This window comes from Macaca mulatta, chromosome 11, assembly GCF_049350105.2.
Source record: "Macaca mulatta isolate MMU2019108-1 chromosome 11, T2T-MMU8v2.0, whole genome shotgun sequence".
Lineage (NCBI taxonomy): Eukaryota > Metazoa > Chordata > Mammalia > Primates > Cercopithecidae > Macaca > Macaca mulatta.
In genome coordinates, this window is record NC_133416.1 from 57,502,920 (window position 1) to 57,529,216 (window position 26,297).

General features: G+C 42.5%; 1 protein-coding gene across 1 annotated transcript in view; it reads right to left on the reverse strand.

The window, feature by feature from the left end:
* Nucleotides 1-1,498: 1,498 nt before the first annotated feature.
* FAM186A (family with sequence similarity 186 member A) overlaps nt 1,499-26,297 on the reverse strand; it is a 78,241-nt gene continuing 53,442 nt past the window's right edge. The window contains exons 7-11 of the mRNA XM_077953094.1: nt 25,299-26,283; nt 8,041-8,233; nt 5,816-5,967; nt 4,707-4,892; nt 1,499-1,526 (exon numbers count right to left, since the gene is read on the reverse strand). Coding sequence (XP_077809220.1) covers nt 1,499-1,526; nt 4,707-4,892; nt 5,816-5,967; nt 8,041-8,233; nt 25,299-26,283 — 1,544 coding nt within the window. The remainder of the gene's footprint in view (nt 1,527-4,706; nt 4,893-5,815; nt 5,968-8,040; nt 8,234-25,298; nt 26,284-26,297) is intronic.

A 26,297-nucleotide genomic window follows, 5' to 3' on the forward strand; every position in this document is an offset into this window, starting at 1 on the left:
TGCCCTTGAATATCAGACTCCAAGTTCTTCAGTTTTGGGACTTGGACTGGCTCTCCTTGCTCCTCAGCTTGTAGACAGCCTATTGTGCAACCTTCTGATCGTGTAAGTTAATACTTAATAAACTCCCCTTTATATATATCCTATTAGTTCTGTCCCTCTAAGAGAAGCCTGACTAATACAATCCCCATGTTGGAAGCCTGGACCTCCACTGTACAGAATTATTGAGGAAGGACAATAGGGTCTGGAGGCAGCAAACCTAAAGGCTGCACGCCAACTTCCTAGAACTAAATGGAAAGGAAACCCCTAACTTTCCACACACATAAGAAACAAAAGGACCAGAGGCTACTCCCTTTGACCTTTTTCTGTGAGGCAGATGGGAAATTGGCTGTCCTCAATGAATCAGACTGATTGCAGGCCAGTCTTTGTTTGCATTAAAGTATAACTTTGAGACCGGGCATGGTGGCTCATGCCTGTAATCCCAGCACTTTGGGAGGCTAAGGCAGGTGGATCACCTCAGGCCGGGAGTTCGAGACTGCCTGACCAACATAGAGAAACACTGTCTCTACTAAATATACTAAATTAGCCAGGCGTGGTGATGCATACCTGTAAACCCAGCTACTCGGGAGGCTGAGGCAGGAGAATCGCTTGAAACCAGGAGGTGGAGGTTCAAGAACCAAGATTGCTCCATTGCACTCCAGCCTGGGCAAGAAGAGCGAAACTCCATCTCAAATAAAAAAATAAAATAAAATAAAATAAAAAAAGAAGAAGAAGTATAAGTTTGTAACTTTATCCTAGCCTCTGATTGGGTGCTTTTTGCTGCAACCAATCAGACTGATTGCAAGCTGCCCCTTTATTTACATGAGATGAGCATGAAGTGATCAATAGGAAACTTCTAGAGGGTATTTGGACCCAAGAAGATTCTGTATCGGGGCCCTTGAGCAGCTGCTTGGGCCACTCCTGCGCTGTGGAGTGTACTTCTTCTGTTGCTTCATTCTTTCTTTGATTTGCTAGGCGTTTTGCCCAATTCTTTGTTCAAAATGCCAAAAACCTGGACAACTTGTAGTCACAACCCTCTGGTGGTAAAATGATTTCCCTTCATTACCAATCATAACCACCTTCTAATTCTTCTGGGGTTTTTGCTGGTTTTTAGTTTCCTTCATTACACTCATTTATTTCTTCCTTCTGAGGTGTCTTCCGGTTTACACTGGGGGAGGCAGACTGTGCCACTTTGCCATCATGTTAGGGGACCATAATTATGTCCCTTTCACGACTCAGCCTACCTCAGGGTTGTTGAAGCTTTGTGTTTCCAGTTGTCTAGAGCAGAAGATACTCTTTCTTCATAGTAGTAGTCCAGAAATGAAGATGTTCAACCTGAAGAACTACAGGCAGAATATAAAAGCAAAGGAAACACAAAGCAATATATACGCACAAAAGAGAACAAAATAGGCATTTTACTGAAAGATATTGAAATGTACTTTCAATATGCTTGTATTTAATTTTACAGTCCTTTGGGAATCTTCTTAACCCTGGAAATGAAACAAGAAAATTAACCTCATTATAAATTGCTTTAAACACATTTGTGGGAATATAGGTGAGTCATAGGGAAAATAAAAGTGCCTCCAGAACTCACAAAGTTAAACTAGTAAAATCTGTATGTAATCCTTTTGTTTGTTTGTTTGTTTTTGAGACAGGGTCTCCTACTGTCACACAGGCTGTAGTACAGTGGTGCCATCTCAGCTCACTGCAACCTCTGCTCCCCAGGCTCAAGCAATCCTCCCACCTCAGCCTCCCAAGTAGCTAAGACCACAGGTGCACACCACCGCACCTGGCTGTTTTTTTGTACTTTTGGTACAGACTGGGGTCTTGCCATGTTGCCCAGGCTGGTCTTGAACTCCTGAACTCAAGCATCTAAGTTCAGGAGTTCCTTGGCCTCCCAAAGTGCTGGGATTACAGGTGTGAGCCACTGTGACTGGCCTGTAATCCATATACATAAAGTTACCATAAAGGTGACAGAATGCCTCGAAGACCCAAAATCAGGAAGAAAAGGACTTGGCAATACCTTATTACTTATTAGACAGTATTCTTATACCTAAAGTTAGAACATGGCTTAAATATTGATAATTAATGATGGTTATTTCCAAGGATAGACCCGTCTGTATTTTTTAAATTTTCGGTGAACATGCATTACTTATGTAATTGGAAAAAACTGAATATTATTTTAATGGAATTTTCATAGGAAAATAATTATATAAATATACAAAGTACTGCAAAGATATTTGGTGTAGCATTGTTTGCAATGTAGGAAAATATCCAAATTTCTATCAGTAGGAGAACAATTCAATAAATTACGATATATCTATACAATGGGCCAGGTGTGCCTGTAATCCCAGCTACTTGGGAGACTAAAGCAGGAGGATCACTTGACCCCAGAAGTTCGAGGTTACACTGAGCTATGATTGTGCCACTGCACTGTAGCCTGAGTGACAGAGCAAGACCACATCTTTAAAAACAAACAAAAACTACAGATATACAATGAATATCATGCAACCAACAAAATGATGATGTAGCTCTATATTTATTAGCATAGAAAAATTTCAAAGATGTACTGTTTAATGAAACATATAGTAGGTTTTTTTAATTTTATTTTATTTTTTATTTTGAGACACAGTCTTTGTTGCCCAGGCTGGAGTGCAGTGGCGTGATCTCGGCTCACTGAAACCTCTGCCTCCCAGACTCAAGCCATTCTCATGCCTCAGCCTCCTGAGTAGCTGGGACTACAAGTGTGTGCTACCATGCCCAGCTAATTTTTTATATTTTTAGTAGATACAGGGTTTCACCAAGTTGGCCAGTCTGGTCTCGAACTCCTGGCTTCAAGTGATCCACCTGCCTCAGTCTCTCAAAGTTCAGGATTATAGGCATGAGCCACCACTCCTGGCCTCAAAGTAGGTTTTAAAACATATCCAGGCCAGGCACGGTGGCTCATGCCTGTAATCCCAGCCCTTTGGGAGGCCAAGGCAGGTGGATCACCTGAGGTCATGAGTTCAAGACCAGCCTGGCCAACATGGTGAAACCTTGTCTCTACTAAAAATACAAACAAAATTAGCTGGGCGTGGTGGCATGCACCTGTAGTCCCAGCTACCTGGGGAGGCTGAGGAGAATCGCTTGAACCCAGGAGGCAGAGATTTCAGTGAGCTGAGATTGCACCACTGCACTCTAGCATGGATGACAGAGGGAGACTCTGTCTTGAAAATAAATAAATAAAAATAAAATAGTAAACTGGAAATAAGAGTCTGCAGAGATTTAGCATGAGTAAGAAGTGGTTAGGTCAGAAGGATATCTGACACTTGAAGCTAGTAATGGAATGTAAGGAAAGTGAAACTTAAAAATTTATGTATTTCATCCCAAGGCCCTATAATCATTAAATTAGCAATATTATCCCTCAAAATAACCTAAATTAATTAGTTTAATCACTATAAAAGGGAAAACGGGAGACCAGAAAAAATGTTGCTTTCTGATTATAACCTATGAGTCATGCTTATTCAACTTAATTGTTACATTTGGTTTAATAATTTTTTTCCATAAACTTATGCTCATGATATATGACTTTATACTGTATACATCAAATAGTAATATTTTTCCTAATGTTTTGCTGTATTATAGAATTTTAAATGTCTTATTTTATGGTGTCTGCCACCTGGACAAATTTGTGAATTAATACTACTTATTTTTTTTGAGACAGAGTCTCACTTTATTGCCCAGGCTGGAGTGCAGTGGCACAATCTGGGCTCACTGCAACCTCCACCTCTTGGGTTCCAGCAATTATCCTGTCTCAGCCTCTGAGTAGCTGGGATTACAGACGTATACCACCATGCCCAGCTAATCTTGTATTTTAGTAGAGACAGGGTTTCACCATGTTGGCCAGGCTGGTCTGAAACTCCCGACCTCAGATGATCCACCCGCCTTGGCCTCCCAAAGTGCTGGATTTACAGGCATGAGCCACCGCACCTAGCCTAACACTACTTCTTACTTCAGGACTTAGATTTCACCAAAATAAATCAGACTGCTTCTGTGAAGTCTTTAAGATTAACAAAAGTTCAATTTTCTAAATTCCTGATTTTGAATATTAAATAATTATCTGTCCTGAAAGAGTTAACGCAGACTCCAAAGCCCTTATTTCCTCTGGAATAATTTCCAGTGGTGTAAGTGAGAATCTGGTTCAACAGATTTTGGAAATGTGGAGTCATCTCTTCAGTATATCCTAGGAAATAAACACCTAATTTACTCAATTTGGGTCTAGATATGATAATTGCACTTAAGGTCATGTCACTGAATCATAATATGGAGAAAAGCATTCTACAATGGTCTTTCTGGTACTTCTATTAGCAAATCCCTAAGGATAGAATTAAAAATGGACCTATCTAGTGTTAGATTAGGTTCATGGTATTATAATTGGTTTTTTGTTTGTTTTATATTACTCAGTGATGACATCTACAGGCCTATGATGAGAAACACTAACAGACTAATGCTGAATTTACCTGTACTATTTTATGACTGGTGTCAGTCTAACCTCATACCAAACATTACTTTTGGTTGATGTAGTACCAATTTCTCCTGTACGTGGTGCTACAGGAGAAAGTCAAGTTAGGGAACCAAAAGGTATATGATCAAAGGCCCAACTACCAGAGTGCTTCCAGTCCATAACTTACTGTGACTGGAGGGATGCAAGAGATTTTCGGAAGGTAGACTGCACCTCTAACTGAAGCAGCCTGGGAATATCTGGGTACCCACCCAGCTGGGCCCAGAGTGAATGCATAGATGTCTTCTCTGCTATTGGGTAGCTTGAAGTGGACAGATCAACATTCCAGATGGGCTGTGTCTGGTCCTCTTGTTGTCTACAGAATCAGAGAGCATAAGTTGGGAATGCCAAATTCTCCTGAGCTCCATAGCCCATCAAAATATATCTTATTCTCCCTTCTTCACTACCACCTCATCCCGTAATGCCCTCCCCTTGCACTGACCAGCATTAGCTATGCCCACTCTGACAGAGAGATGGATGAAAAAGCAGAATTTGCTGAGTTACCAAAGCTGCATTTTCATGACTTCACCTAGTAATCCATTTTACAACTACCATTTTAGCTTCATGGTGTAGAGAGACCACATAACTTTCCCCCTTCCTTCCCAAAGCTCCTGCCTCCTTAAAAAAAAAATAGAAGAAAAAAAGAAGATAATGCTTCTAAGTTTCTTTATTAACTATTCTTAAAAGAATGAGTTTTTTAGTAAGAAAGACTCTACTTTATTTTTAGAGGAACTCAAAATCCAATGTTAAATATTTAAGTAGAAATATATGCCAACTTAGCTAAGGGAATTAATACTCCTTTTTTTTTTTTTTTTTTTTTTTTTTGAGACAGTTTCACTCTTGTTGCCCAGGCTGGAGTGCAATGGCACGATCTCGGCTCACCGCAACCTCGGCCACCCAGGTTCAAGTGATTCTCCTGCCTCAGCCTCCCAACTAGCTGGGATTACAGGCATGCGCCACCACGCCAGGCTAATTTTGTACTTTTTTTAGTAGAGCTGGGGTTTCTCCATGTTAGTCAGGCTGGTCTTGAACTCCCAACCTCAGATGATCCACCTGCCTCGGCCTCCCAAAGTGCTGGGATTACAGGCATGAGCCACCGTGCCCAGCCTAATACTCCTTTAGACTCTCCATTGCACCATTTGATAATTGTGAAGAAAGGGAAGTTCTTGGGCAGGGAAAAAAAATTAGGTCCCACATATCGTCCAAACAAAGTTTAATATCAGTCTTTCTAGCACATACCTAAATTTCTTGAATATGTCAGAGGTTCTGTCTTCTTCCACTAGTAATTTTAAGAATGGCTTTTGAACAAATGTGGTAGCGGCAGGTATCTGCTTTTCTTCGACGATTAAGGGGATAGGTTGACTAAGATTCAATTCATATATCTTTTTGAGCTATAAAAAAATAGATCAGAAAAAGGAAACCATGAAAAGAGACAGAATCTTTAGAAGAGTCTTCAGAGCTGGCCCTACACTAAACTGTGACTCCTCCTTTTCCATGGATTTGCAAATCCTTTCCCTACTCCACCCACCTCCAACATGCATCATTTCAAGAGGTGGCAGCTCTGCTACATAAAAACCTTGGTCCTACGTAAGCTCAAATCCTGGTCCTCTCATTTTCTTGCTGTGAGACTTTGGGATAGTTGCTTATCTACACTTCTTTCTCCTCATTTCTAAAACAGGGATAATAACACAGAGTTGTTGTGAGAATTGTAAAACACAGTGTATATGGAAGCACTTTATAAATTGTGAAGCAGTATGCAACTGTAATGATAGCCATCATTTACTAAATACTTACTGAATGTCAGACACTGAACTAAGCCATCTCCATATATTAGCTGATTTGGTATTTGTAATAACCTTATGCGGTATGTGTTATTATTACCCTTGTCTTACAGCAGGAGAATCTGAGGCTCAGAAAATGTAAGCAGCTTGCATAAAGTCACTTAGCTAGTATGTAGCTAGGCTGATTTGAACCCAGACAATCTGGTAGCGGAGCTAGCCATCTTGAGCACCACACTGATTCAGTACAAAGTATTCATTTATATTTAACCTCTTATCCCTTTTGCTTTTTTTGTCTCCTTTCTCCAGGCCTTGATACCCATACCTCATCCTCTGGATTCTTGCTTCCCTGGCCCCAGACCCTTATTCCTCCTCTGAAATGCCCTAGGCATTGTGATTCCTGTTAGACAACGCATATTGCTGCCAACCCATCTTGCTTTACTCTACGTACATTGGCCATATTTGCCAAATCAAAGAAAGGAGCATATTCATTTTTTTTTTACAAAGAGCTGTAATATTTAAAATATAACTGTTCTGGGCCGGGCGCAGTGGCTCACGCCTGTAATCCCAGCACTTTGGGAGGCTGCCGTGGGCGGATCACTTGAGGTCAGGAGTCCAAGACCAGCCTGGCCAACATGGTGAAACCCCGTCACTACTAAAAATACAAAAATTAACCAGGCATGTTGGCGGGCACCTGTAATCCCAACCACTCAGGAGGGTGAGGCAGGAGAATCACTTGAACCCAGGAGGCGGAGGTTGCAGATCACACCACTGCACTCCAGCCTGGGTGACACAGTGAGAACTTGTCTCAAAAATAAGTAACTAAATAATAAAATAAAATAAAACAGTTCTGGAAAATTTATATGTTTGACTTGGATGATAATTTGGATTAGAATCTGATGAGAAGCCTCTCTGTACCTTCCAAAGTAGCAAGTAAACTAATCTTATAAACTAATCGACGCTGAGAGAGAAGGATATACAGATATAAAATGTTTCTAGAACCACAGCTTGTAATATTTATTATTAGAATTCAGGCCAGGCATGGTGGCTTACACCTATAATCCCAACACTTTGGGAGGTTGAGGCGGGTGGATCACCTGAGGTCAGGAATTCAAAACCAGCCTGGCCATCATGGTGAAACACCATCTCTACTAAAAATATAAAATGTAGCTGGGTGTGGTGGTGGGCACCTGTAATCCCATCTATTCAGGAGGCTGAATCAGGAGAATCGCTTGAACCCAGGAGGTGGAGGTTGCAGCAAGTCAAAATAGTGCCACTGCACTCCCTGGGAGACAGAGCAAGACTGTCTCAAAAAAAAAAAAAAAAAAAAAAAAAATGCCATTTGAAAGATGGAGGCAGAGATTGGAATTATGTGGCTACAAACTGAGGAATGCTAAGGATTGCCCATAGCCACCACAATCTAGGAGAGAAGCATGCAACAGAATGCCCCCTCAGAGCTTCTAGAAGGAACCAACCCGGCAGACACCCTGATTTCACTAACTTCTGGCCTCTAGAACTGTGAGAGAGTAAATTTCTGTTGTTTTAAGCTGTGAAGTTTGTGGTGATTTGTTACAGCAGCCCAGGAAAGTAATATAACATAGTGTCTCCAAGTAAATGTCATTTACAGAGCTTACCACTTTCACGTTTTTACAACATGCTGGAGAGAGGGAGTGGAAAGCAAGTTACCTGGTTGAATACATGTATCATTTTCTTCAGGCACTGATTCCGTTTCTTCCCTAGAGACTTCTGCTTCTCAGTCCAGACCTGCATCACCTTTTTCCTGTAGTCATCAAGTCTGCTCAGCATCACGTGGAGGTTCCTGGCCTCATAGCCTTTCCCAGTATTTTGGATGGCTTTTAGTCGTTTCATTATGTTGTTCCTTGAAAAGATTAATAAGAATTAGAATGATAATAGTTTCAGACCCTACTTCAGCAAACTTGTCCTCAGTTTCTTTTTTTTGAAACGGAGTTTCGATCTTGTTGCCCAGGCTGGAGGTACCATGGTGCGATCTTGGCTCACTGCAACCTTCGCCTCCCGGATTCAAGAAATTATCCTGCCTCAGCCTCCCAAGTAGCTGGGACTACAGGCATGCACCACCGCGCCCGGCTAATTTTTGTATTTTTAGTAGAGATGGGGTTTCTCCATGTTGGTCAGGCTGGTCTCAAACTCCTGACCTCATGATCCACCTGCCTTGGCCTCCTAAAGTGCTGGGATTGCAGTCGTGAGCTGCTGAGCACGGTCTATTTTATTTTATTTTATTTTATCTTATCTTGTCTTTTTTATTTTATTTTATTTTTCTGATACAGAGTCTAACTCTGTTGCCCAGGCTGGAGTGCAGCGGCATGATCTTGACTCACTGCAACCTCTGCCTTACGGGTTCAAGTGATTCTCATGCCTCAGCCTCCCAAGTAGCTGGGAATACAGGTGTGCACCACCACGCCCAGCTAATTTTTGTATTTTTAGTAGAGATGGGGTTTTGCCATGTTGTCCAGGCTGGTCTTGAACTCCTGACCTCAAGCGATCCTCCTGCCATGAAAGGAGCTGGGCACATTCCTCAGCCCCGGGCTCAAAACTCCCTGAGCCTAGCACAAACACATCCCATCCTCCCATCCCACCACCATATATCTCTCAAACTCCCTGAGCTCAGTACAAACACCACCTGGAAAGTCTCCGATAAGGAGACAGCCGTTCAAGGTTACTGAAAGCGCAGGAGCCAAAAGAATTTCTTTGTTCCCCTACAACTTTCAGGCTATAAAAAGCAAACGCTCGCATTGTTCGGGGCCCTCTTGTATACTGTGTAAAGGAGGGACCAAGTTCGAACTTGTAGTAAAGATCCTTGCCGCTTGGCTTTGACTCTGGACTCTGGTGGTCTTCTTTGGGGAACAAACAGTCTGGGCATAACAGCCACAGCCTCCCAAAATGTTGAGATTACAGGAGTGAGCCACTATGCCCGACCTGTCCTCAGTTTCTTTCAATTCTCTCATCATCCCCAGTAAGCAGAGAAGGATGGGAAGCTTGCTTAATAAGACTTTAATCCAGTTCCTATGAATGAACCTTCAAAAATCTATATGATATCAAAATTTTCATTAAGTCTTTACCAAGTTTCCAGTGTTAAAATAGTGTTGCTTACAATTATTTTAATATATTTTAAAAGTTATGCCAGGTGAAGTAGCTCATGCCTGTAATCCCAGCACTTTGGGAGGCTTAGGTGAGAGGATCGCTTGAGGCCAGGAGTCTGCAACCAGCCTGGACAATATAGTAAGACTCCATCTCTACAAAACAAAAATAGCTGGGCATGGTGGCACATACCTGTAGACACAGCCACTCAGGAGGCTGAGGCGAGAGGCTTGCTTGAACCTAGGGAGTTCGAGCCTGCAGTGAGTTATGATCACGCCACTACATTTGCCTTTTTGTTAAGGGCAAGACTCCAGCTCTTAAAAAAAATAGTTAAATGTGGCTATTTGTAATAAAAATTACCTTAGGGAGCCGGGCGCGGTGGCTCAAGCCTGTAATCCCAGCACTTTGGGAGGCCGAGACGGGCGGATCACGAGGTCAGGAGATCGAGACCATCCTAGCTAACACGGTGAAACCCCGTCTCTACTAAAAAATACAAAAAACTCCCCGTCTCTACTAAAAAAACACAAAAAATTAGCTGGGCGCGGTGGCGGGCGCCTGTAGTCCCAGCTACTCGGGAGGCTGAGGCAGGAGAATGGCGTGAACCCGGGAGGCGGAGCTTGCAGTGAGCTGAGATCCGGCCACTGCACTCCAGCCTGGGCGGCAGAGCGAGACTCCGTCTCAAAAAAAAAAAAAAAAAAAAAAAAAAAAATTACCTTAAGGAATAAGATAGATCATTTTTTCATATGTCCAGATATGTGTAAGACACATAGAAGGTAAGGCCAGGCGAGGTGTCTCACGCCTGTAATCCCAGCAGTTTGGGAGGCCAAGGCGGGTGGATCACAAGGTCAGGAGTTCAAGACCAGCCTGGCCAACATGGTGAAATCCCGTCTCTACTAAAAACACAAAAATTAGCCAGGCGCAGTGGCAGGCGACTGTAATCCCAGCTACTCAGGAGGCTGAGGCAGGAGAATCGCTTGAACCCGGGCAACAGAGGTTGCAGTGAGCGGAGATCGTGCCATTGCACTCCAGCCTGAGCAACAGAGTGAGATCCCGTCTCAAAAAAAAAAAAAAATGACAATAGAAAGTACTTAATACAATTAGGGAAAAGACAGTGTCCTTGCCTTCAAAAGCACTTATAATCCAGAATAGGAGACTAAGTTACTTGTAAAGAAAAGAAATAGAATAAATGCTAAATAGAAATATAATCAGGCTGCAGGAGCAAAAAGGAAAGCATCATTAATTCTAGTAAGAGTAATAAGGCCAGGCGCAGTGGCTCACGCCTGTAATCCCAGCACATTGGGAGGCCGAGGTGGGCAGATCACAAGGTCAGGGGCTCGAGACCAGCCTGGCCAACATGGTGAAACCCTGTCTCTACTAAAACATACAAAAATTAGCCGGGTGTGATGGCGGGCATCTATAGTCCCAGCTACTCGGGAGGCTGAGTCAGGAGAATCACTTGAACCTGGGAGATGGAGGTTGCAGTGAACAGAGATTGCATCATTGCACTCCAGCCTGGGTGACAGAGTGAGACTAAAAAAAAAAAAGAGTAATAAAGAAAGCTTTATAGGAAGATGTCAAGCAGAATTTTGAGGGACAGTCATAAAAAGATTCTCCCTTTCTCTCTCTCTCCCCACTGCCCTCCTATAATGTATTCCACCACATTTTGGTGGTCCTAAACAGAGTTTGGCCATCCTCATTCTACAGGAGAGGCAAAGAAATCTCAGCAAAGTTAAATATTTTTTCTAATGTCCCATAAATGATAAACGGTAGATTTGGGAAGCAAGCCCAGATCTTCTTTCTTCCATAATGCCAATATTTCTCAAGGTGCGGACTCTGATCACCTAGACTGAATCATAAGGGGGAGACGGGTGGGGGGCTTGTTGAAAATGCAGGTTCCAAGGTACTTCTCCATACCTTTTGAATCAAAATCTTAGTGGTAGGCTTCAGGAATCTGCATTTTAAAATCTCAGGTAACTCTTACTTTACTAAAGTTTGAAAACCATTGTGCTTACGAACAGAACAGAGAAGAAGGGGATGAGGAAGTCCAAGTGGAGAAATCCCATAAATAAAGGTAAGAAAACCAAAGTTATATTTTGAGAGTGATGAGTAGTCTGGGGTTTTTGACCACAGATATGTGAAAGGATATAGTAGGGGATGAGACTGGAATGGTTGGATTATGAATGGTTTTAAAAGGTATGTTAAGGAGTTTGGATCTTCTCTTTTTTTTTTTTTTTTTTGGTAGATGATGGGGACTCATCAAAGATATTTTTCTGAATATATGTATTTTATATATATGCATATATATATATATATATATAGCCTCGGGTGAATCAGTAAGATTTACCTGAGATTTTATTTATCCATCCATCTCTCTCTATATTGAGAGAGAAGAGAGAAAGAATAATTCTTAGCTCTTAGATTTCTTTTATGGGTTATAATGAATGCTTTAGAACCTACTATATATGGATCATTTAATACTTAAATTATTATCTTTGCATTTAATATTTAAATGTATTAGATTTTTTAATTTTCCAATAAGCCTCTTCACACCAAATATTTCCTGACATTTTTCTGTCTAATTACACAGGCTTTTGAGATTTCCTTATCATTTTTTCTTACTGAAATCATATTTCACTGCTTGGAAAAGTTTAGTTTAACTTCAAACTTAGGGACTTTATTGTTGGATGTAGTTTTAGAGATAATTATTATTATTTTTTTTTTTTTCCAACAGGGTCTCTCTTTGTCACCCAGGTTGCAGTGGCACGATCTTGGCTCACTGCAGCCTTGACTTCGTGAGCTCAAGTCATCCTCCTGCCTCAGCCCCCTAAGTAGCTGGGACTAGAGGCACATCATCAGGCCTGCCAATTTTTTTTTTTTTTTTTTTTTTTTTTTTTGATAGAGATGGAGTTTCACCATGTTGCCCAGGCTGGTCTTTAACTCCTGGGACCAAGTGATCCGCCCACCTTGGTTCCCAAAGTTCTGGGATCATAGGCATGAGCCTGGTGAGATAATTCTTTTTTAATAATCTGAAGACTGGGCGCGGTAGCTCACGCCTGTCATCCTAGCACTTTGGGAGGCTGAGGCGGGTGGATAACAAGGTCAAGAGATCAAGACCATCCTGGCCAACATGATGAAACCCCGTTTCTACTAAAAATACAAAATTTAGCTGGGCATGGTGGCGAGTGCCTGTAGTCCCAGCTACTCGGGAGGCTGAGGCAGGAGAATTCCTTGACCTTGGGAGGCGGAGGTTGCAGTGAGCCGAGATGGTGCCACTGCACTCCAGCCTGGCAACAGAGCAAAACTCCGTCTTAAAAAAAAAAAAAAAATCTGAATATTCAATCCAGTAGTAACCATGGGGGTATCTTACTATTTAAAAGCCTATGTCTAGAATCATGGCTATTCATCCTCCTTACATTTTGTTTCCACTCTCTTAGCCCATCCCACTTATGTTGATAAAACATTGCCCTGTCCTAAGGAACACTGATTTTTAGATGGAGATTCTTTACATTTACTGAGCATCTACTATGGTAATACTACAACTGTACTACGTATGTTATTTTATTTAACCCTTTCAACCTTTTATTTGTTTTAATTTATTTTATTTTATTTTGAGACAGAGTTTCTCTCTTGTTGCCCAGGCTGGAGTACAATGGTACAATCCCAACTCACTGTAACCTCTGCCTCCCAGGTTCAAGCAATTCTCCTGCCTCAGCCTCTTGAGTAGCTGACATTACAGGCTGCACCACCACGCCCAGCTAATTTTTGTATTTTTAGCAGAGACGGGGTTTCACCATGTTGGCTAGGCTGGTCTTGAACTCCTGACCTCAGGTGATCCACCCACCTCAGCCTCCCAAAGTGCTTAGATTACAGTTGTGAGCTACCATGCCTGGCCTCAACCATTATTTGAAGTAAATATTATTATATCCATTTTACATGCAGCACATTTAAGTCTCAGAGAAGTTCTGGAAATTTGAACTAAGATCTGTCTGACTTCAAAGCCTATGTTTAAGAGAAAGCATGATTAGGATTTGAATATGAAAGCCATGACAGTTATTACTTTAAGACAATGTAGTACAATAGGTAGTACAGTATACTATCGACTTTGAAAATAGATTTTTAAAAATTCACTTCTACCACTTACTAGCTGTGTGATTTGGGCAAACAGGATGAACTTTCTGAACCTGATTCCCATTCTTCCAGTTAAATGCAATAATATATCTGAAGTTCCTGTTTGTTGTAGATGCATTATAAGCCCCTGTATGCACATAACTAAATTTACATAATTTATTTTCATTTAGTTTCTCCTTGTCCATATAATGTTTCCTCAAACAATTCCAGATTAGATTAGCATGATTCTCCTACAAAATGTATGTTTCCTTTAGTCTATCTGTTTTTACTGTTTCAAGACTGTAGTAATTTTTTTTTTTTTTGAGACAGGGTCTCACTGTGTTGCCCAGGCTGGAGTGTAGTGGTGCATCCACGGCTCACTGCAACCTCAACCTCTCAGGCTCATGTGATCCTCCCACTTCAGCCTACCAAGTAGCTGGGACCACAGGCATACATACCACCACGCCTGGCTAATGTTTATAATTTTTGTAGAGACAACGTCTCACTATGTTGCCCAGGCTAGCCTCAAACTCCAAGGCTCAAGCAGTTCCTCCACCTTGGCCTCCCAAAGTGCTGGGATTACAGGCGTACGCCACCAGACTGGGCTGATTTTACTTTTTATTTAGACTCCACCAGCTTGCCTGGCATGGATGCCTTTGTTTAGTAGGAGTTACACTGTTGATATATCACCTTAGCATAGAATCCTTTTAAAACAACTGTGAATATTTTCCTAGTAATTCTACTCTCACCCTTATATTCTTTCAAAACGTTTAGGTGGATGCCACCTAGTCCTAATTTATGCCTCTGTATGAGCTTTCCTCTTCTTAAATCTGTCTTCCACATTACTGGTGTTTTACTTCCCTTGCTAATAATTCTTTAGTTATCCTCTATTAAGTACAGAATGAAATACAAGTTCCTTAGCATGTGATTTAGGATTCTTTTTTATCTTGCCTCTCTTTTATCTTTCCAGTCTCATCTCTTATTACATCTTGCTTATTCTTTGTGTTCCAAGTACCAGTAACAAAGTACTTTACACACACACACACACACACACACACACACACAGAGCTTCTTCCTGCTGCCTTTCTTTACTCTGCTACACTCTCTGACTTTTCTGTTTTACTGACTGTTTCTTTTTTTGAGACAGAGTCTTACTCTGTCACCAGGCTGGAGTGCAGTGGCGCGATCTCAGTTCACTGCAACCACCGCCTCCTGGGTTCAAGTCTCCTGCCTCAGCCTCCCAAGTAGCTAGGGTTACAGGCACCCGCCACCATGCCTGGCTAATTTTTTTATTTTTAGTAGAGACAGAGTTTCACCATGTTGGCCAGGCTGGTCTCAAATGGATTACCTCAGGTGATCCGCCTGTCTTGGCCTCCCAAAATGCTGGGATTACAGGCGTGAGCCACTGCGCCCAGCTCATCTTTTCTAATTTTACATCTTCCCTGTCATCTCTTCTTAGATATATTTCACTGATCATGTGGGAATACAATTCTAAAACCATATTTTAGCACTTAACTGTAGAATTCTTCACTTACAGAAGTTCTACATAAATCTTTATTCAAAAACAGTTTATATTACTGTAATATTTTTCTCTCACATGTAATATTAGAATCTTCTTGACGTAGCCATCCTTGTCATAAAATTTTTAATCTGTCAGTATTGTATTTGTTGTTGCATCTGTCTGTGATTTTTTTATTATAACATTAAATATTAGAGAAAGGTTTCTGAAAAAATGAATTAATCCTCAATGGGATTAAGGTTATGATTGTATAAAGTCATATTTTTAAATGATTTTACTGAGACAGGTCAGATTATGCCACTTAGGTTCTCAAAGTCTTCAATAAATCTAAACGAATCATAAAAATTGAGAAAGCGACGTGGCACAGTGGCTCACACCTATAATCCCAGCACTTTGGGAGGCCGAGGTGGGCAGATCATGAGGTCAGGAGTTCGAGACCAGGCTGGCCAACATGGTGAAATCCTGTCTCCACTAAAAATACAAAAATTAGCCGGGCATAGTGATGTGCATCTATAATCCCAGCTACTCAGGAGGCTGATGCAGAAGAATTCCCTGAACCCAGGAGGTGGAGGTTGCAGTGAGCTGAGATTGTGCCACTGCACTCTAACCTGGGCGACAGAGCAAGACTTCATCTTGAAAAAGAAAAAAAAAATTGAGAGAAAGCTGTCAAAAAATTCCCTTCAAAAAGTACTAAGCCAGTATAATATCATAGGGGAAACCTGCCAAACCTTATTAAGAACAGCTAATTTTACTATTAAATTGTTTCAGAGCACAAAAGATAAACTTCCACATTTTTTAATGATGCAAGCTTAAAATTATACCAAAACTTGACAAAGATAATACCATAAGAAGTAAACTGCCTGCCAAACTTAACTAATGAATACGAATGAGAAAAATCCTTAATAAAATATATTGATTCTACAATATATTCAAAGAAGGAAAAAAAAAAATAGCCAGGCATTGTGGCGGTGTGCCTGTAATCCCAGCTACTCTGGAGGCTGAAACAGGCTGATGCAAAAGAATTGCTTGAACCTGGGAGACAGAGGTTGCAGTAAGCTGAGATCATGCCACTGCACTCCAGCTTGGGCAACAGAGCGAGACTCTGTTTTAAAAAAAACAAAAACAAAAACAAAACAAAGAAGGTTACAGGTAGAACAAATAGGATTTATATCAGGAATACAATGATGGTTTAATATAATTATATTAATAGAACTAAGGAAAAAAATCTCCTTTTTTTTTTTTGGAGACAGAATCTCGCTCTGTTGTCCAGGCTGGAGTGCAGTGGCATGATCTCGGCTCATTGCAACCTCTGCCTCCTGGGTTCAAGCAATTCTCCAGCCTCAGCTCTACTATAGGTGCATGATACCACATCCGGCTAATTTTTTGTTTTGTTTTGTTTTGTTTTGTATTTTTAGTAGAGATGGGTTAGCCAGGACGGTCTCGATCTCCTGAGATCGTGATCCGCCTGCCTCAGCCTCCTAAAGTACTGGGATTACAGGCATGAGCCACTGCTTCCGGCCTTTTTTTTCTTTTCTTTTCTTTTTTTTTTTTTTTTGAGACAAGGTCTCGCTCTGTCACCCAGAGTGGAGTGCAGTGGCGCGACATGATCGTAACTCACCACAACCTTGAACTCCTGGGCTCAAGCAGCCCTCCTGTCTCAGTCGCCCAAGTAGCTGGGACTACAGGTGCACACCACCAAGACTAGATAATTTTTTTTTTTAATGATGGAGTCAGGCTGGGTACAGTGGCTGACGACTGTAATCCCAGCACTTTGGGATGCCAAGGTGGCAGAATCATTTGAGCCTAGGAATTCAAGACCAGCCTGGGCAACAGGAGACCCTATCTTAAAAAATTTAAAAATTAGCCAGGTGTAGTGGTGTGTGCCTATCATCCCAGCTACTGGGGAGGTTGAAGTGGGAGGATAGCTTAAACCTGGGAAGCTGAGACTGCAGTGAACTGTGATCATGCCACTGCACTCCAGCATGGGCAACATAGCGAGACCCTATCTCAGGAGAAAAAAGACGGGGCCCCCATATGTTGCTCAGGCTGGTCTTGAAACTCCTGGCCTCAAGCAGTCCTCTCGCCTCAGCTTCCCAAAGTGCTATGATTACAAGCATAAGCCACCTTCCCAGCCCACATTTTCTTTAATACATGTGAAAATAAAGTGTTCAAATCACATTATTTAACAAAATTGAACATTCAGGGTTTTTTTTGTTTGTTTGTTGTTGTTGTTGTTGTTGTTTTGAGACAGAGTCTCGCTCTGTTGCCCAGGCTGGAGTGCAGTGGTGCAGTAGTGCGATCTTGGCTCATTGCAACCTCTGTTTCCCAGGCTCAAGCAATTCTCATGCCTCAGCCTCCTGAGTAGCTGGGACTAGAGCAAACCCAGCTAATCCATGGGTTTTTGTGTTCTCTTTTTTTTTTTTTGAGATGGAGTCTCACTCCATCACCCAGGCTGGAGTGCAGTGGTATAATCTCGGCTCACTACAACCTCCACCTCCCGGGTTCAAGCCATTCTCCTGCCTCAGCCTCCAGAGTAGCTGGGACTACAGGTGCCTACCATCACACCCAGCTAATTTTTTGTATTTTTAGTAGAGACAGGGTTTCACCATATTAGCCAGGATAGTCTTGTTCTCCTGACCTTGTGATCTGCCTGCCTTGGCCTCCCAAAGTGCTGGGATTACAGGTGTGAGCCACCATACCCGGCCTTTTTTTTTTTTTTTTTTTCCCTGTAGAGATGGGGTTTCACCATGTTAGCCAGGCTGGTCTCGAACTCCTAGATTCAAGTGATTCACCCACCTTGGCCTCCCAAAGTGCTGGGATTACAGGATAAGCTACCACACCCAGCCAATCTTTTTTTTTGTTTTTGTTTTTATCACATTGAATTTGGTTTAATTCAATTTTTCTTTTTTATTTTAGTAAGTTCAACTTTTATTTTAGATTCGAAGGGTACATATGCAGGTTTGTTACATGGTTATATTGCGTGATGCTGAGGTTTGGGGTACAAATGATCCCATCACGCAGGTTATGAGCATAGTACCCAATAGCTAGTTTTTCAACCCTTGTCCCAATTCCTCTCTCCCCTACTAGTGGTCCCCAGTGTCTGTTGTTCCCATCTTTACGTGCCTGTGCACCCAACATTTAGCTCCCATTTATAAGCAAGAATGTCGGTATTTGGTTTTCTGTTCTTCTATTAATTTGTTTAGGATAATGGCCTCAAACCGCATCCATTTGCTGCAAAGGACATGATTTTGTTCTTGTTTATGGCAGCATAGTATTCCATATGTTGTATATATGCCACATTTTCTTTATCCAGTCCACCACTGATGTGTACCTAGGTTGATTCCATGTCTTTGTGAATAATGCTGCAATGAATAGACAAGTGCATGTGTCTTTTTGGTAAAATAATTTATTTTCCTTTGAATATATACCCAGAAATGGGATTGCTGGGTCAAGTGGTAGTTCTATTTTAAGTTCTTTGAGAAATCTCAGCTGGGCATATTGTCTCATGCCTATAATCCCAACATTTTGGGAGCCTGGGGCAGGAGGATAACTTGAACCCAGGAGTTCAAGACTAGCCTGGGAAACATAGTAAGACCCCATCCCTACAAAAAATTAAAAATTAAAAAATTAGCCAGGCATGATGGCATAGCCCTGTAGTCCCAGCTACTCAGAAGCTGATATGGGAAAATTGCATGAACCCAGCAGATATAGACTGCAGTGAGCCATCATTGCGCTGGGCGAGAGAGTAAGACCATGTCAAAAAACAAAACAAGGGCAGGCGTGGTGGTTCACACCTGTAATCCCAGCACTGTGTGAGGCCAAGGCGGGCCGATCACCTGAGGTCAGGAGTTCGAGACCAGCCTGACAAATAAGGTGAAACTCTGTCTCTACTAAAAATACAAAAATTAGCCAGGTGTGGACAACAAGAGCAAAACTTTGTCTAAAAAACAAAACAGCCGGGCGCGGTGGCTCAAGCCTGTAATCCCAGCACTTTGGGAGGCCGAGACGGGCGGATCACGAGGTCAGGAGATCGAGACCATCCTGGCTAATATGGTGAAACCCCGTCTCTACTAAAAATACAAAAAACTAGCCGGGCGAGGTGGTGGGCGCCTGTAGTCCCAGCTACTCAGGAGGCTGAGGCAGGAGAATGGCGTAAACCCGGGAGGCGGAGCTTGCAGTGAGCTGAGATCCGGCCACTGCACTCCAGCCTGGGCGACAAAGCAAGACTCCGTCTCAAAAAAAAAAAACAAAACAAAACAAAACGAAACACCACCACCACCACAAAAACAAGAAATCTTCAAACTACTTTCCACAGTGGCTGAGCTAATTTACATTCCCATTAACAGCGGATAAGCATTCCTTTGCTCTGCAGCCTCGCTAACAAATGTTAGCCAGACTGAGGCAGGAGAATGGCTTGAACTCGGGAGGCAGAGGTTGCAGTGAGGTGAGATCATGCCACTGCACTCCAACCTGGGCAACAGAGCAAAAACTCTGTCTCTAATAAATAAATAAAAAGAAAAAAGAAACAGAATGGCATTTCCTAGGTTTTCTTCTAGGATTTGTATAGTTTGAGGTCTTACATTTAAATCTTTAATCCATCTTGAGTTAATTTTTGTATATGGTGAAAGGTAGGGATGCAATTTCATTCTTCTGCATATGGCCAGCCAGCTGTCCCAGCATCATTTATTGGACAGAGAGTCCTTTCCTCATTGCTTATTTTTGTTGACTTTGTCCATGATTAGATGGTTGTGGGTATGGGGCTTTATTTCTGGGTTCTCTATTCTGTTCCATTGGTCTATGTGTCTGTTTTTGTACCAGTACAATGTTGTTTTGGTTACTGTAGCCTTATAGTATAGTTTGAAGTTGGATAATGTGATATGCCTCCAGCTTTGTTGTTTTTGCTTAGGATGGCTTTGGCTATTTGGGCTGTTTTCTGGTTCCATATGAATTTTAGAATAGTTTTTTCTTATGTAGTGAAAAATGACATTGATAGTTTAATAGGAATATCACTGAATCTGTAGATTGCTTTGAACAGTATTATATCGTGCCATGGCACTCCAGCCTGGGGGACAAGAGCGAGATTTTGTCTCAAAAAAAAGAAAAAATACAAAAGCCAGGTGTGGTGGCGTGTGCCTATAGTCCCAGCTACTCAGGAGGCTGAGGTAGGATTGCTTGAGTCTGGCAGGCAGCGGTTGCAGTGAGCCAAGATTGCACCACTGCACTCCAGCTGGGTGACAAAGCCAGACCCTGCCAAAAAAAAAAAGAAAGAAAAAGAAAGAAGAAAGAAAGAAAGAAAGAAAGAAAGAAAGAAAGAAAGAAAGAAAGAAAGAACAATGAAAATATGTTTGTAATGCTTTAATACAGTAAGATGGCTGCATACAAAATTGAGTCTCCATTTACAATAGCAACAATAACAAAAATAAACACTTAGAATATGCAAGAACTACATGAAAACTTTAAGATGCTCTTTTTTTTGTTTGTTTTTTTGAGACTGAGTCTCGCGCTGTCGTACAGAACGGAGTGTAGTGGTGGCGCCATCTCAATTCACTGCAACCTCTGCCTCCCGGGTTCAAGCAATTCTCCTGCCTCAGCCATCCACGTATCTGGGATTACAGGCATATGCCACCATGCCCAGCTAATTGTTGTATTTTTATTAGAGACGGGGTTTCACCATGTTGGCCAGGTTGGTCTTGAACTCCTGACCTTGGGTGATCTGCCCACCTCAGCCTCCTAAAATGCTGTAAGATTACAGGTGTGAGCCACCATGCCCAGCCCTGTATCTGTTTTATACATCTATTTAAACATACAAAAATCAAAATTTTGTGCATATGTGGTCACACATGCACACACACACACACACACACACACACATAAACCTGAACAACAACAACAAAAAGATGTATAATTGGCCTGGGTGACAGAGTGAGACTCTGTCTCAAAAAAAAAAAAAAAAAAAAAAAGAGAGAGAGAGATACCATATTCTTGGATAGGAAGACTATATTAGTGAAGATAAGCTAGGTTTTGCTGTTTTTTAATAAAAATCCCAAGCCTCAGTGGCTTAAAACAACAAAAAATTTGCCGGGCGCGGTGGCTCACGCTTGTAATCCCAGCACTTTGGGAGGCCAAGGCAGGTGGATCACCTGAGGTCGGGAGTTCAAGACCAGCCTGACCAACATGGAGAAACCCCGTCTCTACTAAAAATACAAAATTAGCCGGGGTGGTGGCACATGCCTGTAATCCCAGCTACTCGGGAGGCTGAGGCAGGAGAATCGCTTGAACCCGGGAGGCGGAGGTTGCGGTGAGCCGAGATCGCGCCATTGCACTCCAGCCTGGGGAAAAAGAGCAAAACTCTGTCTCAAAAAACAACAACAACAACAACAACAACAACAACAACAACAAATTCACTTGTTGCTCATACTACGAATTCATCATGGCTTGGCAGGGAGTGAACTTCCCTGTATTCTTTCAGGGACATGTTTAAAGGAACAACAATCACCTTGAACATTGTGGGTTATTATGCCAGAGGAAAAAGAAACTCTGTAGGTCATCAAACCAACAATGACAAGCTCAGCACAGAAATAACATATCAATTCTGCTCACATCTCATTGACAAGTGCTGGCAAACAGCACTAATAATGACCTCAAAGACTGCATCATAAAAAATAAAACGAAAATAACAGAGAATGGAAGTGATCAATAGGCAGATCAATAGAAAATAATAGCTGGGCGGCCAGGTGCGGTGGCTCGTGCCTGTAATCCCAGCACTTTGGGAGGCCGAGGTGGGCAGATCACGAGGCCAGGAGATCGAGACCATCCTGGCTAACACGGTGAAACCCCGTCTCTACAAAAAATACAAAAAATTAGCTGGGCGTGGTGGCGGGCGCCTGTAGTCCCAGATACTCAGGAGGCTGAGGCAGGAGAATGGCATGAACCCAGGAGGTGGAGCTTGCAGTGAGCCAAGATCGTGCCACTGCACTCCAGCCTGGGCGACAGAGCAAGACTCCGTCTCAAAAAAAAAAAAAAAAGAAAAGAAAAAGAAAGAAAATAATAGCTGGGCGTGGTGGCTCACACCTATAATCCCAGCACTTTGGGAGGCTGAGGTGGGCGGATCACCTGAGGTCAGGATTCGAGACCATCCTGGCCAACATGGTGAAACCCCGTCTCTACTAAAAATACAAAAAGTAGCTGGGCATGGTGGCACATGCCTCCAGCTACTCTGGAGGCTGAGGGCAGGATGATCGCCTGAACCCAGAGGGCGGAGTTTGCAGTGAGCCAAGATCATGCCACTGCACTCCAGCCTGGGCAAAACAGGGAGACTCCATCTCAAAAAAAAAAAAAATTCCCCGAAATAATAGGTTGGTAATTTGTTAAGAATGTCGGGAAAATTGTTACTTGCCCTAATCCATTTCTGATACTTGCAACTTTCAAAAATCAGGACCAGGCCGGGCGCGGTGGCTGAAGCCTGTAATCCCAGCACTTTGGGAGGCTGAGATGGGCGGATCATGAGGTCAGGAGATCGAGACCATCCTGGTTAACACAGTGAAACCCTGTCTCTACTAAAAAAAAAAAATACAAAAAACTAGCCGGGCGAGGTGGCGGGCACCTGTAGTCCCAGCTACTCGGGAGGCTGAGGCAGGACAATGGCATAAACCCAGGAGGCAGAGCTTGCAGTGAGCTGAGATCGCACCACTGCACTCTAGCCTGGGCAACAGAGCAAGACTCCGTCTCAAAAAAAAAAAAAAAAATCAGGACCAGGACCTGCTGCTTGCTGCCTTCAGGTCACCCCAACAGCAAATTTGCCATGGCAACAACCTCCTACATAATCTGCCATCTCCCTTTGTTTTTATGTTTGTTTGGTTGGTTTTTTAATTTTGTTTTTGTTTGTTTGTTTGTTTGAGACGAAGGCACAGTCTTGCCTCACTGCAACCTCTGCCTCCCAGGTTCAAGCAATTCTTCTGCCTCAGCCTCCTGAGTAGCTGGGACTACATGTGTGTGCCACCATGCCTGGTAATTTTCTTTTCTTTTTTTTTTTTTTTTTGAGACGGAGTCTTGCCCCGTTGCCCAGGCTGGAGGGCAATGGCGCGATCTCAGTTCACTGCAAGCTCCGCCTCCTGGGTTCAAACGATTCTCTTGCCTCAGCCTCCTGAGTAGCTAGGATTACAGGCACCCACCACCACGCCCAGCTAATTTTTGTATTTTTAGTAGAGATGGGTTTCACCATGTTAGCCAGGCTGATTTTTTGTATTTTTTTTTTTTAAATAGAGATGAGGTTTCACCGTGTTGGCTAGGGTGGTCTCGAACTCCTGACCTCAAGTGACCCATCTGCCTTGGCCTCCCAAAGTGCTGGGATTACAGGCATCAGCCACTGCACCCTGCTTGTATTTACTTGTATTTTTAAATTTTTCTTTTCTGTTTATTTTTTATTTTTTCCTGAGATGGAGTCTTGCTCTGCCCCCCTGGCTGGAGTTCAGTGGCTCAATCATGGCTCACTGCAACTTCCGCCTCCTGGGTTCAAGCAATTCTCTTGCCCCAGCCTCCCAAGTAGCTGAGATTCCAGACACGTGCCACCATGCCCGACTAATTTTTGTATTTTTAGTAGAGACTGGGTTTCACCGTGTTAGCCAGGATGGTCTCAATCTCCTGGCCTCGTGATCTGCCCGCCTCGGCCTCCCAAAGTGCTGGGATTACAGATGTGAGCCTTTTTTTTTTTTCATTAAAAATTTTTTTGTGGGTACATAGTAGGTATATATATTTTGGGGGTACAGGAGATGTTTTGATACAGGCATGCAATGTATAATAATCATCAGGGTAAATGGGGTATCCATTGCCTCAAGCATTTATCCTTTGTGTTACAGACAATCCAATAATCCAATTATATTCTTTGTTATTTTTAAATGTACAATTACATTATTATTGACTATAGTCACCCCGTTGTGCTTTCAATTGCTAGATCTTATTCATTCTATTTTTTTGTATCCATTAACCATCTCTACTTTCCCCCCAACCCCACTACCCTTTCTAGCCTCTGGTAACCATCCTTCTCTTTTTTTTTTTCTTGAGACTGGGTCTCACTCTGTCACCCAGGCTGGAGTGCAGTGGCGCGATCTTGGTTTACTGCAGTCTCGACCTCCTGGGGCTTGAGTGATCCTCCAAGCTGAGCTTCCTGAGTAGCTGGGATTACAAGCATGCACCGTCATGCCCAGCTAATTTTTTGTATTTTTTTGTAGAGACAGGGTCTCAATTTGTTGTCCAAGCTGGTCTCAAACTCCTGGGCTCAAGTGATCCTCCCCCCTCAGCCTTCCAAAATGCTGGGATTACAGATGTGAGTCACTGCACCTGTCCCATCCTTCTACTCTTTATGTCCATTAGTTCAATTGTTTTAATTTTTAGCTCCCACAAATAAGTGAGAACATGTGAAGTTTGTCTTTCTGTGCCCGGCTTATTTCACTTAACATAATGACCTCTAGTTCCATCCATGTTGTTGCAAATGGCAGGATCTCTTTTTATTATTATTATTATTATTATTATTTTGAGGCAGAATCTGACTCTCTCACCCAGGCTGGAGTGCAGTGGCACGATCAGCTCATTGCAACCTCCACCTCCCGGCTTCAAGTGATTCTCCTGCCCCAACCTCCCAAGTAATCCTGGGATTACAGGTGCACGCAACCATGCCTGTCTAATTTTTGTATTTTTTGCAGAGACAGGATTTCACCATGTTGGCCAGGCTGGTCTCGAACTTCTGACCTCAAATGATCCACCTGCCTCAGCCTCCCAAAGTGCTGGGATTACAGGCATGAGCCACCATTCCTGGTCTCATTCTTTTTTATGCTATTTCCCATTTTAAAAATCATACATTTCTGGTGAACCAAAAATGATGAAAGAAATTCGGAATAAGTGGAAAGCATCTCTAAACTTTTGAAGTTGATATTTTGGAGACCAACCATGATCCACAAAATATACTTGGCTTCTCTGCTGGAGATATATATGGATGAAATGGATCATGTTATATGTCATTTCTTATTTTCCAAAAAATATATCTCCTTTTGCTATCTTAAACAGGCTTCCTTCTCATAGACCTTATATAAGACAGTCTTTTAGAACATATGGTCTGACAAATATGAATATACTTCTGGGACAATGACAGAAAATATTTGCAATCAGAACTAAACCAGAAAACTAGACATATAATAATTGTATCTACCTGGCATACTGGATCAGCCTATAGGCAATGTACTTGCGGAATAGGTATCCCAACTGAACCGTGTCCGTATGAAGTATCTCAATTATGAGAGTCCTAGCCGTTGTGTGCAGCTGTGAAGGGAGTCCACAAGTTTTTATAGCCTGATTTAATAGTATCAGGTTCTTCTTCTGAGCCTCCACATCAACAAAATACCTCTTTTCTTCAAGTTCTTGAGGAGAGGAAGGGGGCACCATTATTTTGGGTTTCTTGGTACCTGAAACTGAACTCAGTATCCAGGGCTTGTCTATAGGAGGGAATCGGGATTTCTGGTACCATTCCAAAGGTGAAATCTGTGATGTTTTGAGTAGAGTAGTGAGAGAAGATAGTGATGTAGGCTTCATGAGAGTGGGAAGGGCCCCTTCACCAGTGTAAGGGGTTTGGGATACTGGGGTCCTGTATTTGGTGAGATGGGACTGAAATGTTCTAAATGATTCCATAGCAAAAGGATCTCGAAGTATCTGGGTTTCTTCAGAAGTGTCAGAGACCTCCGGCATTTGGAACTTCTTAGTGGTGAAAGGTACTTGAGCTACCTTGAAAGCTGGAGCACGAGGATGGATCAGTGCTGATTTAGATGTCAGAGAAGAAATAATTGCCGATCTTTTCTTAGCAACAGAAGGGGACCAACCTTTCTGGGGCTTTCCAGGGGCTGGGGACGGCCAGAGTGTGGGAGGATGTCTAGAGGTGGGAGGGATCCATAATGAAGAAGCTAACCCAGGAAGGGTCCATGGTGCCAGATGCTGCCCAGAGGTAGGAGCCTGCAGATAGGGAGATTGTTCAACAGTGGCAGGAGGCTGGAATTCCTGGAGCTGCTCAGAGAAGGTTAAGGGTCCAGATTCCAGGAGGTCCCCAGGGATGGAAGAGGCTTCAGGAACTAAGCGCTGCCCAGGAGAAAGAGGAGCCCAGAGACTTGGAATCTGTCCAGAAGTGGGTGGGACTCCAGCTATAAGACGCTGCCTGGGG